This window comes from Nannospalax galili, unplaced genomic scaffold, assembly GCF_000622305.1.
Source record: "Nannospalax galili isolate Female #2095 unplaced genomic scaffold, S.galili_v1.0 scaffold899, whole genome shotgun sequence".
NCBI lineage: Eukaryota > Metazoa > Chordata > Mammalia > Rodentia > Spalacidae > Nannospalax > Nannospalax galili.
Window position 1 is genome coordinate 945,116 of NW_008343202.1, and position 17,193 is coordinate 962,308.

Here is a 17,193-nt window from a genome sequence, read left to right on the forward strand (position 1 = left end):
CCTTCTATGGCGATTCCCTGGGAAAACAGAGGGTGCCAGGTCGCAGAATCAGACAGGGAGAAAGGGAAGAGGTTTTAAAATATGGAACATTGTCTTTTGGAGAACTGCTCCAAATTTGGGAGTGTTTAGTCCCTATGTCCTTAATCCTGTACTTCAGTGAAGCAGCTCCCAGCCTCAGTAAGCCGGGTCTCCCCTTCCAGGCGTTGGCAGTCCCCTCTAGGGGGCAGTGTTCTCCTGCCCTTAGGAGGTGCCTGCCACTGAGGGAAGTGGAGAGAAAGAAGGCCATTCCCAAGCTGATGAGGAGTTTGGTGTCTGGTTGCCTTTGGAACACGGTTAGGGAGACACAGAACTGAGGAGGCCCTTTCTCCATCTGCGTGGCTGGCTGCTCACAGCTCTCCCTGTGGTCGGCCTGCACTGGAAGCGCAGCGGAAGCCCAGGTTGTCTGAGGCTGAATCTGGAGTGTTGCCCATCCTATAGCGGAACAGGGAGAGAGGGTGGACAGTGCTGGGCTTGAGAAGTCTTTCCTAAAGCTGACCAAATCCTATCTATAGTGAGTGAAGCAGGAGTCCTAGAGCTTGGGATCCAACCACACAGGAGCCACCACTGACCACCCATGTGAGATGTGCAGCCCCAGGGCCTCCTCTCTGGCAAATTGATTATGAACTGACTTGTGTGTTCAGCAGCCTCAAGAGTCAGTTACACCATGACTCCTGGTTGTGACCTACTGATATGCAATCACATATCCTTTTCTCTGCCCCATGAGAGGAGCGCAGGGAGTGAGGATGCCCGACAGTTCATCCCCCTTGGTGCTCAGTCTCAGGAAAGCATCCAAGCCATCTCTGGGCTCTTTTGCTTTTCATGGCAAGTACTGCTTGCTTGCTTTTCTTATCAAGGAGGGTGTTGAGTAGGAGCTGTGTGCAGAAGGATGTCGAGATGGGTGAGGAAGGGGCTGGAGTGTGAGAGGGGGATTGGGTGCAGAATCAGCACTTAGGTCAGTTCTGGGCCACCTATGTTCCAGAGCCCAGCATCCAGACCTTCAGCCCGGGCCACAATGGATTCTGGTCCCATGTGGATATCCTCACCTGGTGGTGACCCGGGCCCGGTGATTGGCAGAGCCATCTGCTGTGTCAATCCATGATGCCCCCCGGAGGACACGCATATCCTGGCCAGCAGCCTGATATGTGGACGCTGTCCACTCCCACACGTTGCCCATGAGGTCATACAGTCCTACAGCACAGCAGCATGCCATCAGACTGGGATGCAGGGGACTCCCTCCCATCCACCACAGGCCCAGGGGAGGAAAAGGGTACATTTTCTTCTTCCACCTCCACAGGCACAGTCTGTGAGCACCTGGTAGGAGATCTCACCATAGTTGTTCTGTGGGGGGAAAGCATTCACTGGAGACAGTCCATGGAAGCCATCCTCAGCTTTGTCACCCTTGGGGAACTTTCCCTGATAGAGAAATGAAAGTTCAAGGACTCATCAGTCTGACCCAAGGTGGGTGCTCCTGCCACCCAGAGAATACTAGGGTCACCCTGCTGTATCACTGGAGAAGGGGAAGGAAAATACATAGGCATATGGTACTTTGGAAAGAGTGGCATCTCTACCCCTCTGTGTTTTGTATCCCCTGCCTAGTTACTGGTGCTCACATCTGCTGCCTTCCCAGAAACCACTGAAGGTCGAGCCCTGTTTTCCTGTAGCCTACCTTCCCTTCTTCCATCAACAGACTTACCCCTGCCTCTCCTGTCTCCTGCCTTTATTAGCAAATTAAATATAAACCTATATTTGTTGATATAATTTCTTCACCTTGTTCATTTTTCTTATCAAAACTGGAACCCGGCCGGGTGTGGTGGCACATGCCTTTAATCCCAGCACTTGGGAGGAAGAGGCAGGTGGATCTCTGTGAGTTCAAGGCCAGCCTGGTCTACATAGTGAGATATGTAGACCAGGATAGCTGGGGCTACAGGGAGACCCTGTCTCAAAAGGACCAAAAAACAAAACAAAACAAAAACTGGAACCAGGTGTACACCTTTAGTCCCAGTATTCTGGAGACAAGAGAGGCAGTCGGATCTCTGTGAGATTGAGGTCAACCTGGTCTACATAGCAATTTCCAGGCCAGCTGGGGCTACAGGGAGACCCCGTTTCAAAAACACCAAAAAAACAAAAAAAAAAAAAAAACCAAAAAAAACCCCACCAAAACAAACAAACAAACAAAACACCAAAAAAACCCCAACCCTGGAGTTCAGGAGCTGGGGATGTGGCTCAGTTGGTAGAGTGCTTGGTTAGCATGCATGAAGTCCTGGCTTCTATCCCCAGCCAGGAATGGTAGTACACACCTGTTAGCTCAGCACTGGGAAGTGGAGGTAGAATGATAGTTCTTTCAAAGTCCTCTTGGCTACACAGTTTGAGGCCAGCCTGGGTTACATGATAACCCTATCTCAAAACAAAACAAAAAATACAGAAAACAGGTTTAACTGCCTAGAGGGAATTAGGTCATCAGAGGAACTGCTTTTGGACAGATTAATTCTGGTTTCTTGGACTTAGTTCACATGAGCACTATAAACCAGTCACCCTTCTCTGCTTCTCTACCTTCTTGTGACTCAGCAAGAGGGGCCCTGGCCAGAGACTGAACAGATGTTCAGATGACCTTTGGCTCTCAGTCTCCAAAATGGTGAGCTGAACAAACCTGTTTTCCTCAGAAAGTGCTCAGCCTCAGGAATTTTGTTATAGCAAAAGAAAACAAACTATTGCTTTTTTTTTTTTTTTCCCCAGTGCTAGGGATCAAACCTTGCATAACTTAGACAAGTGCTCTACCATTGAGTTATATTCTCAGCCCACTTTTTTCAACTTTTGCCCGAATATAAGTGACCCACAGGCACTTTAAATTATTTAAGATTTAAATTTTGTATTTGTATGTGTGTGGGGGTATGCGTGCAGGTGAGTGCAGGTGTCTGCAGAAGCCAGAGGCACGCATTTATTTGTGTGTGGGTTTGTGCACATGAGTGCAGGTGCCCACAGAGGCCAGAAGAAGGTGACAAATGCCCTAGAGCTGGAGTCACAGCTGATTGTGAGTTGCCTCACCTGATGCTATAAACAGAAATCAGATCCTCTGTAAAAGTAGCAAATGCTCTTGACCACTCAGCCATCTCTCAGTCCAAGGAATTATCTTTTTTGAGACAGGGTCTCCCTGTAGCCCCAGCTGTCCTGGAAATCACTATGTAGACCAGGCTGGCCTTGAACTCACAAAGATCCACCTGCCTCTGCCTCCCGAGTGCTGGGATTAAAGGCGTGCACCACCACACCCAGCCAAGGAATTATCTTTAAAAAAAAAAAAATTTTTTTTTTGGCCAGGCAGTGGCACACAAATTTAATCCCAGCACTCGAGAGGCAGAGGCAGGTAGATCTCTGTGAGTTCAAGGCCAGCTTGGTCTACATAGTGTAGCCAGGGCTACATAGAGACCCTGTCTCAAAAAAAATTATTTTGGTAGTGCTACAGACAACCCAGGGTCTCAGATGGTAGTCAGTCACTCTACCACTGAGCAATCATTTTTTGTAATTTATTTATCTGCTGTGTATATATACCTTTGTGTGTGTGTGTGTGTGTGTGTGTGTGTGTGTGTGTGTGATCATGTGTGCCACAGCATGTGGAGGTTAGAGGATAACTTCTGAGGGTTGGGTTTCTCCTTCCACGATGTGTATCCCAGGGATCCACCTCACATCGTCAAGCCAGGTGGCAAGTGCCCTTATCCTCTAAGCCATCTCGCCAGCCCTATACTTTTACTTTAAATTTTGAGTCAGAGTTTTATTAAGCTGCTGAGACAGACCCTGATCTTATGATCCTCCTGCCTTATCTGGGGATGACAGACCCACCCCACCAGGCCCTACCAGGCACTGTCTTTGGTCTCAGCCATTTATCAGTTATTAGTCCCATTAGAACTCAAAGACTAACACAATGCCCAGTTTACTGCAGGACTCAACCAAGACTTGAAGGAGGAGGAAAATAGGTCTTACCTGCCACAGATTGGTACGGTTTGGCTGGAACTGGTTCCCCCATGGGTAAACTTGACCTGAAGGACAAGGAGACAGACGAGAGCCAGAGTTGGGTGAGGAAAGAGTGAAGGAACCAGAAGGAGGTCAGGAGGTGGTGAGAAAGGAGGACCACACTTCCTTTTATTTCCAGAGCCTTCAGAAGCCCTCAGTCTCCTGCTTGGCACTACAGTGTAATCCTGAGTGTGGTGGAGGTAAGTATAGAAAATGAGAGAAAGCTGGGCATGGTAGTACACCTTTAATCCCAGCACTTGGGAGGCAGAGGCAGGTGGATCTCTGAATTCCAGGCCAGCCTGGTCTACATAGTGAGTTCCAGGCCAGCTAGGGCTACAGGGAGATCCTGTCTCAAAGACACATACATACATACATACATACATACATACATAAAAATGAGAGAAGAGGGTGGGAGATTGCTTGGCATTAATAGTGCTTGCCATCCTTCTAGAGGACCTGAGTTCAGTTTTCAGCACCCATGTAGGGCAGCTCACAACCACTTGTAATTCCAGCTCCAGGGGATCTGACATTCTCTCTGGCCTCCATGGGCACAGATACACATACACATAATTAAAAAAGAAAATAAATCTTTAGGGGTTGGACAGATACTCAGTGGTTAAGAGCACTAACTGCTCTTGCAGAGGACCTGAGTTCAGTTTCCAGCACCCACATGGCCACTAACAACTGTTCATAACTCCAGTTCCAGGGGATCTGATGCCTGACCTCCATAGGCGCTGCATGCATGTGGGGCACTTACATACATGCAGGCAAAATACAAATTTTTTTTTTTAATCTTTTTGAGACAGGGTCTTCCTGCAGCCCCAGCTGTCCTGGAACTCACTAAAGACCAGGCTGGCCTCATAGAGATCTTCCTGCCTCTGCCTCCCAAGTGCTGGGACTACAGGTGTGCACTACCATACCCGGTTCACAAATACATACTTATAAAATAAAAATAAATAAATCTTAAAAAAAAATTGAGACAGGGTCTCACTCTGTTGCCCAGGCTGGACTGGAACTCCCTATTTTGACCTAAGTAGTCCACCTAAATGCTATAACAGGGGTGAATCACCACACCTGCCTATATTACATATGAATAAATATAATTAAAACAAAATAGCCTAGGGGTGAAGTAGAGTTATCCCAAATGTCACTCCTTTTCCACAGGGGCACAGGAATTAAAGAACCACTGTTTAGGTTTGGTGGCTTATGCCTGTACTCAGGACGCTGAGGCAGGAGGATCACCAAGATCAAGGCCAGCTTGGGCTACGTGATGAAGGCAGGTGGGAAAAAGAGTAAGGGGACTTCACATACCCTTCAAGCCCCCACGGGCAGCAAACTCCCACTCCTCCTCTGTGGGCAGCCGTCTGCCACGCCATGCACAGTAGGCAGCAGCGTCATTCCAGCTCACATGTACCACAGGGAGCTCCAGTTTTTCTCGGATGCCAGAGCCAGGACCTGCAGGCTGAAAGTCAGAGTGAAGTGAGACAGGCTTCTGTGACTTCGGGGAAAGGTGAAGAAGGTTTGCCTTAGTATACCACGAGGTAAGGAAGTTGGTGAGTGAGGGAGTTAGAAGAAACACTGGTGCTACATACCTGAAATGCCAGCATTCAGGAGGCTGAGGTAGGAGGAAGCTGGGCCATAGAGATGCTGTGAGAGGAAAAGGGGAGGAGACAGGGAGACAGACAGACAGACAGACCGACCGACAGACAGACCTCTCAGTAAATGGAGCAATGGGCAATATGGAAAAGAATCAGAGCAGGGAATCGGGATTACTTGTCACTTTCCTAAACTCCCTGGTCATTCCTTAAAATCTGGTATTCCTGGAGAGGTTAGGGGTTTAGGGAAGCCAAATTTCCAGAATGAGATTCAGCAGTGGTAAAAATGAGGCAGAGGAACAAACACTCACCTGCCTCCAGAATGCCTTCTGTACTGGCAGCCACCAGAGAAGAGACTGCAAAGACAGAAGCAGCTGAGGTGAAGATGCTGACCCAGCAGAGGCCCTTCCTAATGCAGCACTGGAAACAGAGCACAGACTTTGGGCTGTGGATGCAACCCCCTTTTTTTTTTTCCCCAGTCTTTTTGAGACACAGTTTCCTGTAGCCCCATCTGGCCTAGAACTCAATTATGCAGACCAGGCTGGCCTCAATCTCATAGGGATCCACCTGTCTCTGTCTCCCAAGTACTGGGACTAAAAGTGTGCACAACCACACCCAGCTAATTACTGAGCTTTTAAATTTTATTTATTTTTATTTTACGTGTACAAATGTACTGCCTGCAGTATGTAAGTGTATCCGTGTTGTGCAATGCCTGCGGAGGACAGAGAGGGTGTTAAATCCCCTGGAGCTGGAGTTATGGACAGTTGTTAGCCACTATGTGGATGCTGAGATTTGAACCTGGGTCTTCTGCAAGTACAGCCAGGGCTCTTAACTGCTGAGCCATCTCTCCAGCCCCAATTATTGAGCTTTTTAACTATAAAATTTGTTGTTTTTATGCGTGTGTTTTGTCTGCATGTAAGTGCACCACGCACATGCAATGCCAGTGGAGTCCAGAAGAGGACGTCAAATTCCAGGAACTGGAGTTACAGATGATTAGCCACCATATAGGAGCCAGGAACTGAAACTAGGTCCTTTCAAGAGCAGCCAGTGCTCTCAGATTGCTGAGTCATCTCTCCTGCCCCTGTGGATGGAATCTTTGTTTTGTTGTTTTTTGAGACAGGGTTTCACTATGTAGTCCTGGATAGCCTGGAAATCATTAAGTTGACCAGGCTGGCCTTAAGTTGCCTGCTTCTGATTCCCAAGTGCTGGGATTAAAGTGTACTACACCCAGCTTCAAATGGAAGCTTTTTTTTTTGTCTTTTTGAGACAGGATCTTCCAGTAGCTCCAGCTCTCCTGGAACTCACTATGTAGACCAAACTGGCCTTGAACTCACAGAGATCCCCCTGCCTCTGCCTCCCCATTGCTGGGATTAAAGGCAGATGCCACCACGCCGGCCATTGGATGGAACATTTAAAGAGTGATATTATCCTGGGGATGGGGCTGTAGTAGAGTTGGTAGAGTGCTTGTTTAGCATTCCTAGAGCCCTGGATTTAGTCATCAGAACTATATGAAGCTGGCATGGTGGCATATGCTAGTAATCTCAGCAAAGAAAGAGGAAGGCAGGAGGATCAAGAGTTCAAGGTCATCCCTGGTTACAGAGTAAGTTCCAGGCCAGTCAGGGCTATATAGTGAGACCTTGTCTCAAAAAACAAGAGCCATGTCTTACCACCTTTTTTCCTTCATTTGTTCCTCTGTCCTTCCCTCTCCTCCCTCCGGTTTCTTTTTTTCTTAGTACTGGGAATTGAACCCAGGGCCTTGTACATGTTAGGCAAACACTCCATCTACCTACATCTCTAGCACATGAAAAAAAATTTAATTACGAAACAGCCTCTCACTAAACTGCTTGTGATGGCTTTGAATTCTCTGTAGCCAGGCCAGCCTTCAATTTGCCCTCCTCCTTCTGCTATACTCCTCTGGAGTATCTGGGTTTATAGGCATTCATCACCAGGCTGAGCTTCTACCATGCTTATTAGAGAAAAACTGGTCAAGATGTTTTCTTGATGGTTCAGGGAGTATCTGAACTCTCTATTTATGATTCTTCTCAGAGTATGGGCTCGGACTTAATTGCCTAGGATGGAATTCTCTTTGAGCTCTGCCTTCAGCTCAGAGGTCTGGTTATCCCCGGTGGCCCAGGTGACCCCAATCCCTTAGGAGTCTCTGCCCAGGTCTCACCTCTATCCCCTCCATGCCCAGGCTCTCTCACCGGCATCTGCTGAGTTGCTTGGTTTCTGAGATCATCGGAGACAAAATCCTCAAAGACAAAGCTCCATCCAAATGCCTCTGCCTCTGTCCGGTACTTTTTCTCCCTGACAAACTCCCTGGAAAGAGGCAGTTCACTTGGTTCAGTGGATAGGATTCCATGCCCCAGCCCTATGGTCTTCTGCTCCAGGAAACCTCATGTGTCCTTGTCCTGTTAAGAGTTTTCATAAGCCTAGGACTGGAGAGATGGCTCAGCAGTTAACAGCCCTTGCTGCTCCTCTAGAAGACCCAAGTTTGGCTTCTAGCACCCACCTACAGCAGCTTCCTCTAACTACAGCTTCAGGCAATCTGATGCCCTCTTCTGGCCTCCACTGGCACTGTAATCATGTGCACTTACCCACACACATACACATAAAAAATAAATCTTTAAAAACAAAGCTTCAAGCTGGGTGAGGTGGCAGAGGCCTTTAATGCCAGCACTGGGGAGACAGAGGCAGGCAAATCTCTGTGAGTTCAAGGCCAGCCTGGTCTACATAGTGAGTTCCAGGACAGCTGGGGCTACAGGGAGACCCTGTCTCAAAAAGACAAAAAAAAAAAAAAAAAAAGCAAAATCTCACAGAACTTATGCTCAAAAGACCAGGCTGGCCTTGAACTCACAGAGATCTGCCTGCCTCTACCTCCCAAGTGCTGGGACTACAGGTGTGCACCACGCCTGGTGGTTTTGCTTTTTTTTAGTAGTTTTGCTACCTGAGGCTGGCCAGGCTAGCCTTGAACTCTCCATCTCCTTGTCTTAGCCTCTTGAGTGCTGGGATTGTAGGTGTGTGCCAACACTCTTGGAGGTTTCAGGAGTTTTATTTTATTTTTTAATTTTATTCATTATTTTTAAGTGTATGCGTGTATTGCCTCCATGTAGGTAAGTGCACCCATGTTGTGCAATGCCGGCGGCAGACAGAAGAGGCCATCGGATCCCCTGGAACTGGAATTATGGACAGTTGTTAGCTGCCATGTGAGTGTTGGGATTCAAACCTGGGTCTTCTGCAAGAACAACCAGTGTTCTTAACTGCTGAGCCATCTCTCCAGTCCCAAGTTTCTTTTTTTAAAGCAGGATTTCACTATGTAGTCCAGGATGGTCCTGAACTCCTAGCACTCTTCCTGCCTTAGCCTCCTGAGTACTGGGATTATAAGGAGTTGCTACCACATTCAACTCTACCTCTGTGGGCTATCTGTTTGCTTGTGTTTTTGCTTGTTTGCTGGGATTAACGGCATGCATCACCACACCTGGCAAAGTTCTATAAGTTTTAATAAAGCACACAGGGCTGGTTGTAATAGCTCAGTAGTAGTGTTTATTGAGAAGGAGGCAAAGCCCTAGGTTCAATCCCCAGTACTAAAAAATCCCACAAAACACAAGCATATACAGGGCTGGAGAGATGGCTCAGTGGTTAAGATCATGTGCTGCTTTTTCAGAGGACCAGAGTTCAGTTCTCATTACTCATGCTGACCAGTTTACAAACACCTATAACTCCAGCTTCAGGGGACTGAATGCCCTCTCTGGCCTCTATGGGCACTGTACTCATATGTGCACATACACACAGACATACACAAATATACATAAAAAAATAAATCTTGTTTTAAAAAGCAGGGGCTAGAGAGATGGCTCAGCAATTAAGAGAGCTTGCCACTCTTGCAGAGGACCCAAGTTTGATTCCCAGCACTCACATGGCAATTTACAACTGTTTGTGACTCCAGTTCCAGGAGATCTGATGCCCTTTTCTGGCCTCCAGGGCACCAGGCAATACGTATGGTACACAAACATACATTCATGGAAATACTTGTACATATACAAAAAAATAAATCTTTTTAGAAAAAGTATATAGTTAGCTAGGTGTGGTGGCATATGCCCTTATCCCAGTACTTGGAGGCAGAGGCAGGTCGAGCTGTGAGTTCAAGGCCAGCCTGGTCTACATAGTGGTTTCCAGGCCAGTTGGGCTATGGGGAGACCCCATCTCAAAAAAAAAAGACTGAAAAAAATTTTATTATCACAATCAGGTATCGTGGTACACACCTGTAACCCTAGCACTCAGGAGGCCAGCCTGAGCTACAGTGTTAGGCTGTCACTAAAAGGAAAAAAGTAAGTATTACCATAATTCAAAGAACAGAGCAGTTGCACCACAGTTCCTACAGCTATTTGTCTATAACTTTGCCTTTCTAAGAATGACTTTTTCTTGTTTGTTTGGTTTGGTTTGTTTTTTTTTGAAACAGTGTCTCACTATATACCCAACTGGGCTGGAACTTGCTATGTAGACCAGATCAGCCTCAAACTCAGAGATCTGCCTGCTTCTGCCTCCTAAGTACTGGAATTAAAGGCACATGCCACCAGACCTGGCCCTGTTCTGTTTTGTTTCAAACAGGCTCTTGCTGTATCTCAGGCTGGCCTGAAACTTACTATGTAGCCCAGCTGGTCTCACAACCTGCAATTTTGCCTTGGCATCCCCAGTGCTGGGATTACAGACCTGTACCATCATGCCTGGCTCCAAAGATGTCATAAAATTGAATTGTACAGCACTGGTTTTTTGGGTAGGCATTTTTCATCTAGCATGGTGCATCAGAATCAGTGTTTCTGTGGAGGTTAGAGCTCAGCTAAGGATTTTATACACACATATTTTTTTTGTCTCTTTGAGACAGGGTCTCCCTGTAGCCCCAGCTGGCCTGGAACTCCCTATGTAGACCAGGCTAGCCTTGAACTCACAGAGAGCTGTCTGCCTCTGCCTTCCTAGTGCTGGGATTAAAGGTGTGTGCCACCATGCCCAGCTTGGACTTGAATATATTAAAGATTTATTTATTCATTGTTATGTGTGTATGTGCACCATCTGCAAGAGACCATGAAGGCTGGAAAAGGGCATCAGATTACCTGAACTGGAGTTACAGGAGGTTGTGAGCTGCTGTGTGGGTGCTGGAAACTGAAGGTGGGTTCAGTTAAGAGCCATTCTCTTAACCACTGAGCCATTTCTCCAGCTCCCCTCCTTTTATTTATTTTTGAATATTTTATTTATATTTTATATTTTATTTTATTTTTTTATGTGTATGAGTATATTGCCTGCATGCATGTGAGTGCACCCGTGTCATGCAATGGCGTGGAGGTCAGAAGAGGGTCCCCTGGAACAAGAATTAAGGATCGTTCATAGCAGCCATGTGGGTGCTGGGAATCGAACCCGGGTCCTCTGCAAGAGCAGTCAGCTCTTAACTGCTGTGCTATCTCTCCAGTCCAGCCCCCTTATTTATTTTTTTAAGACAAAGTCTGGCTATGTAGCCCTGGCTATCCTGGAACTTGGTTAGCCTTTGCCTCCCAAGTGCTGAGAATAAAGGTAAGGCACCATCATGCCCAGCTGTTTAAGGATTTTGAAGTAAGTTTAAATAAGGAACTCTTTGATTTGGGGGGCAGTACTAGAGATTGAATCAAAGGCCTTGCTAGGCAAGCTCTCTACCACTAAGTGACTGCCTTAGCCTGCTCATGTTGAAGCCACAAACACAGGCAAAATTAGCTGAGCATGGTGGCACACACCCTCATGTCTTTAATTGGGAGCCAGAGGCAGGTGGATCTCTGAGTTTGAGGCCAACCTGGTCTACAAAATAAGTTCCAGGGCTACATAATGAGACCCTATCTCACAAAACTAAAATAAAAAATTAAAATTTAAAATAAAATAGGCAAAATCCATCAACTAATGCAATATATCTTTCAGATTGCTTTTTCATGCATTACTCTGTATACATACATACTTTTTTTTTTGTCTTTTTGAAGCAGGATCTCCCTATAGCCCCAGCTGTCCTGGACTCACTATGTAGACCAGGCTGGCCTTGAACTCACAGAGATCCACCTGCCTCTGCCTCCCAAGTGCTGGGACTACAGGCGTGTGCCACCACGCCCGGCTCTATACATACATACATTTAAAAGTCAGGATCACATAATTTTTATGATTTATAAGATACTTTTCCATTTAGCATCTTATAGCTACCTCTTTTTGACAAGATTTATTTATTAATGAGATAGGAATAAATATTAGAATTTAAAAAGGTTAGAAAGAGCCTTTATTCCCCCCCACCCCCAAACACCTGGAGTACCTGAAATCGTTATTGGTGACGGGAAAAGTGTCGATGGCAAAGGGCTTTACTGTTACCTCCCGAGCAGGCCCTTCACCATCTCTACTGTCTGGAGCATCTGTTCCCATCAAGAATGTCCCACCCGGCAGCTGCACCATGCCAGGAGCCTGTGCATTTCCTGCAGAAAAGGAGAGTTGTAATGCATGCATACATATGCACATATACACAGAAGTGGTAATATTCGGATCAGGTGTAGTACTCATATACTAGTATAAAAGAAAAAACATGGGGCTGGGTGTGGTGGCTCCTGCCTGTAACCCCAACACTCAGGGACACTAGGGCAGGAGGATAGCTATGAGTTCAGTCCAGAGACCCTGTCTCAAAAAAGCAAGAAATAACAGCCAGGCATGGTGGTGCACGCCTGTAGTCCCAGCACTTGGGAGGCAGAGGCAGGCGGATCTCTGTGAGTTCAAGGCCAGCCTGGTCTAAGCAGTGAGTTCCAGGACAGCTGGGGCTTACAGGGAGACCCTGCTTCAAAAAGACCAAAAAAAAAAAAAAAAAGCAAGAGACAGGGCTGGGTAGATGACTCAGCAATTAATTAAGATCACTTGCTGCTCTTGCAGAAGACCTGAGTTCAGTTCCCAGGACCTATGTCAGGCAGCGCACAACTACTTGTAACTACAGCTCTAAGGGATCTGATAGCCTCTTCTGGCCTCTGAGAGTTCATACACATACCACATGGTAATTATAAAAGTAAATCTTAAGGGCTGGAGAGATGGCTCAGCGGTTAAGAATACTGACTGTTCTTGCAGAAGACCCGGGTTCAAATCCCAGCACCCACATGGCAGCTAACAACTGTCTGTAATTCCAGTTCCAGGGAATCCAACAGCCTCTTCTGTCCTCTGTGGGCATAGCACAACACTAGTGTACTTACTTACATGCAGGCATAACACTCATACACATAAAAAAATTATTAAATATGGGGGCTGGAGAGATGGCTCAGTGGTTAAGAACACTGGTTGTTTTTGCAGAAGACCCAGGTTTGAATCCCAGGACCCACATGACAAAAAACAACTCTCCATAACCCCAGTCCTAGGGGATCTGACAGCCTCTTCTGACCTCCACGGGCATTGCACGACATGGGTGCACTTACCTACATGCAGGCAATACACACATACACATTAAAAAAAAAAAAAAAGTTAAATATTAAAAAAAAACTTAAACAAAAAAAAAAGCACAAAGAAGGAATATATCTTCCTTACAATTACAATAACATTACTAGCAGGGTGTGGTGCACATGCCTTTAATCTCAGCACTCCAGAGGCAGAGGTAGGAGGATTTCTGTGAGTTCCAGGCCAGCATAGTCTACATAGACTGTTCCAGATCAGCCAGAACTACACAGTGAAACCCTGCCTCAAAAAAAAAAAAAAAAAAAAAAAAAAAAAAGATTACTTAAGTCAGGTGTGGTGGTACACACCTATAATCTTAGTACTTGGGGAGATAAATCAGAAGGATCTGGAGTTCTAGGCAATCCTCTGCTACACAGCAAATTTGAGGCTGGCCTGTTCTAGGATACCCTATTTTAAATAAACAAACAAATAAATGTTGACCATATGGTAGGTATTCACATACCTTGTTATTTCTATATAACCTTTCTGCCAGGTTAGGTAAATTTGTTTTAATTTTAATTTTTAAAAATAATTATTATTTTTGTTTTATGTGTATGAGTGTATTGCCTGCATGTATGTGAGTGCACCTGTGTTGGGAAATACCTGCAGAGGTCAAAAGAGGGTGTTGGATCCCCCAGAACTGGAGTTAGGGACAGTTGTTAGCTGCCATGTGGGTGCTGGGAACCAAACCCGGATCCTCTGCAAAAGCAGCCAATGCTCTTAACTGCTGAGCCATTTTTCCAGTACCTTATTTATTTTATAATTTATTTATTTTATAATTTATTTTAATTTAATTTATTTTGGTTTTGTGAGACAGGGTCTCCCTGTAGCCCCGGCTGGCCTGGAACTCACTAGACCTGGCTGGCCTTGAACTCACAGAGATCCGCCTGTCTTTGCCTCCCAAGTACTGGGACTAAATTAGGCATGCACCACTGCTCCTGGCATTATTATTTTTATGTCTATTAGTGTATTGCCTGCATACATGTAAGTGTACCTATGTGTCATGCAATGCCCATGGAGGTCATAAGAGGGTGTTGGATTCCCTGGAACAGGAGTTAGAGACGGTTGTTAGCTGGGACTCAAACCTTGCTCCTCTGTAAGAGGAGTCAGTGTTCTTAACTGCTAAGCCATCTCTCCAGCTCCTATTAGATTAGCAAGTACTCTTAACCACTGAGACAGCTTTCAAACAACTTTACTTCTAAAGATTTATATTTTGTATGTGTGTATCTGTGTGTGTGTGTATGTGCACATGTGAGTGCAGTGTCATCAAAGCCAGAAGAGGGCATCAGATCCATTGGCACTGGAGTTACAAACTGCAATGTATACCTTATGTGGATGCTGGGAGCTGAACTCTGGTCCTTTGGAAGAGCAGCAAGTGCTCCTATCTACTGAGCCATCTCTCTAGCTCCCCACCTCATATTTCTGCACAACCTTCCTGCCCTAGCTAGGTAAATTTAGAAGCTATAATCTCAAATACATTCACATTTTTACATTTACACAAATACATTTATACACACATCTGTTCTGTGTTTCACTCTATACTTGTTAAACATACATACACACACACACACACACACACACACACACACCCCAATTTTTTTTTTTTTTCTTTTTGAGACAGGGTCTCATAGAACCTAGGCTGGTCTGAAACTATGTAGCTGAGGATGACCTAGAACTTATGATCCTCCTGCCGACCCCTCCTGAGTGCTAGAATTACGGGTGTATACCACCATGCCCAGTTTATTTGGTACTGGGGCTAGAACTTAGGGCTTCATGTTAGGCGAGCACTCTACCAACTGAGCCAATCCCACAGTTGTTTCTGAGACAGGGATTTCACTGTTGTCTAAACTGGTTAGTCTCCAGCTCCTTAGTTCAAAGGAGCCTCCCATCTCTACCTCCCAAATGCTAAGCATGTGCCCTGACTTCAATCCTTTTTTGTTTTGTGGCATAGGGGATTGAACTCAGGGTCTCACAAATACTAGATAGTGCGCTACGCCTCTAGCCCTCAGCTTAAATTTGATCCTTTTCCTATTTATTTTTAGCTTTTCTTTTTTTCTTTGTTTTTTTTTTTTTTTTTTTTTTTTTTTTTTGTTTGAGTCAGGGTCTCCCTATAGCCATGGCTGGCCTGGAACTCACTATGTAGACCAGGCTTGATCTCATACAGATCTGCCTCCTGGGCTAGGATCAAAGGTGTTTGTGACCACACCCATTTTGGCCCTAATTTAATAAGCAACTATAATGTAAAAATATTTTTTAAGAGCTGGAACAATGGTTCAGTGTTTCAGAGTGCTTGCTGCTCTACCAGGGGACTCAAGTTTTGTTCCCAGCACCCATGTTGGGTGGCTCAGAACCACCTTTAACTCCAGATCTGGGGTATCTAACACTCTTATGGCTTCTGTGGGCATCTACACACACACACACGTTCCAATTTTTTTTAGATGTGGTGGCTCCCCTGTAACTCTAGCAGTTAGGAGGTTAAGGTAAAAGTATCAAGAGTTTGAGGATAACCTAAGCTACACAACAAGGCCCTGTTTCAAAGAAAACCAAACAAAAATTATTAAATAAACCGGTATTTGATGCTTACTATCTCAATACTGGCAAGGCTGTGGCAGGAGGATCACAAATTCAGGGCTAGTCTAGGCCACCTAGCCAAGACTTTGTATCAAAAACCAACCAAGAGCCAGGCATGGTGGTGCACGCCTTTAATTCCAGCACTTGTGAGGCAGAGGCAGGCGGACCTCTTCAAGGCCAGCCTGGTCTACACAGGGCGTTCCAGGCCAGCTGGGGCTACAGGGAGACCCTGTTTCCAAGAGGAAAAAAAAAACCAAAACCAAACGGGGCTGGCTCAGTAACTCAGTTGGTAGACTAGACCACTTGCCTAGCATGACTGAGGCCCTGGGTTGGATTCCCAGTCCTGCACGAACCAGGCATAATGAATGGCACATGCCTATGATCTCAGTACCACAGAGTTGGAGGCAGGAAGATCAGGAGTTCACCGTCATCTTCTGCTACACAGTCAGCTGAAGTCTTGCCTAGGTTACAGACCCTGTCTCAAAAAATAAAATAGGGAGTTGGGGAGATGGCTCCATGGTCAAGGGTGCTTACTGCTCTTGCAAAGGACTGGGGTTTGGTTCCCAGCACTCACATCACCTGCGTCTAATGCCTGTTGTGGGGGATGCAATGTCTCCAGGCACAGATATATACACATATGTAACAAATAAATGTTTTTTAAAAAACATAAAAAATGCTTTGAGATAATAAAAGGTACATTTGACCTGATGATATAGTGAGTACTGTAAACTGCCGATGTGGGAAATGGCATCGAATTGTACGACGTGACCGTGTGTTTTGAGTAGTCAAGCTGAATTCCCACGATTAAAATGGTATCTATGAGGCCTGGGTTCGCCAGCTCAGGAAAACGAGTAGCGGCATAGGTAAAAACAGCCAGTGCGGGCCTGTAATCCCACATGTGAGTCAAGACTGCCGCGAGTTCGAGGGCAGCCTGGACTACATAGGGTCCCTCTCAGAACCAAAGTGCCGTTTCCCGCTGGCCACCCCACGCCAGTCTGAGGCGCCGCGAAACTAACCCTTTCCGGGTGCTTGGGACGAGGCGGGCACACTGACCTCGCTGGAGCCCGGGGCCGAACAGGAGCCACAACAGCGGCAGGAGCGACAGCGAGGGACCCATATCTTGGCGTCGCGAGAGCACCACGCCGTGCGCATGCGCCAGCCGCGCTTACGACGCAGTACGCATGCGTATGCCGCCTCAAGCCCGCTGGATACCGCGCGCCTGCGCGCATACTTGTCACCCGGGGGTGCGGGGTGAGGGAGGAGTTGGGGGGGGAACGGGGGCGGGGGAGAGGGAACGGGACGGGACCCAGGTGGCAGAACGTCAGCTCCATGCTTGGAGGCAGGGCCCATGGATGAATTCTGCAGTGGAGTTGGGCCTGGCACAGCCTTGTCTGAAGTTTTTTTTGAAAAAAGGGTGTGTCTGGGCTAGGCGTATGGCGCACGCCTGTAGTCCCAGCACTTGGAAGGCAGAGGCAGACGGATCCCTGTGAGTTCTAGGCCAGCCTGCTCTACATAGCGAGTG

The 17,193-nt window shown here is 46.5% G+C and overlaps 1 protein-coding gene across 2 annotated transcripts; it reads right to left on the bottom strand.

Annotated features, from left to right (window-relative positions):
* Nucleotides 1-239: 239 nt before the first annotated feature.
* On the bottom strand, nt 240-16,851 carry Sumf2 (sulfatase modifying factor 2). Of its 2 annotated transcripts, none has more exons than XM_008839158.3 (9): nt 16,725-16,851; nt 11,953-12,109; nt 7,841-7,955; nt 5,948-5,992; nt 5,353-5,503; nt 4,012-4,067; nt 1,368-1,452; nt 1,083-1,227; nt 240-471 (listed from the first exon to the last, which is right to left on the bottom strand). In XM_008839158.3, exons 1-9 carry the CDS (start codon nt 16,786-16,788, stop codon nt 387-389), a joined length of 903 nt encoding a protein of 300 aa, XP_008837380.1. In that variant the 5' UTR covers nt 16,789-16,851; the 3' UTR covers nt 240-386. The 2 variants fall into 2 exon arrangements, with proteins under 2 accessions (XP_008837380.1, XP_008837381.1); XM_008839159.3 differs by lacking the exon at nt 16,725-16,851 and adding an exon at nt 16,688-16,706.
* Nucleotides 16,852-17,193: the final 342 nt, after the last annotated feature.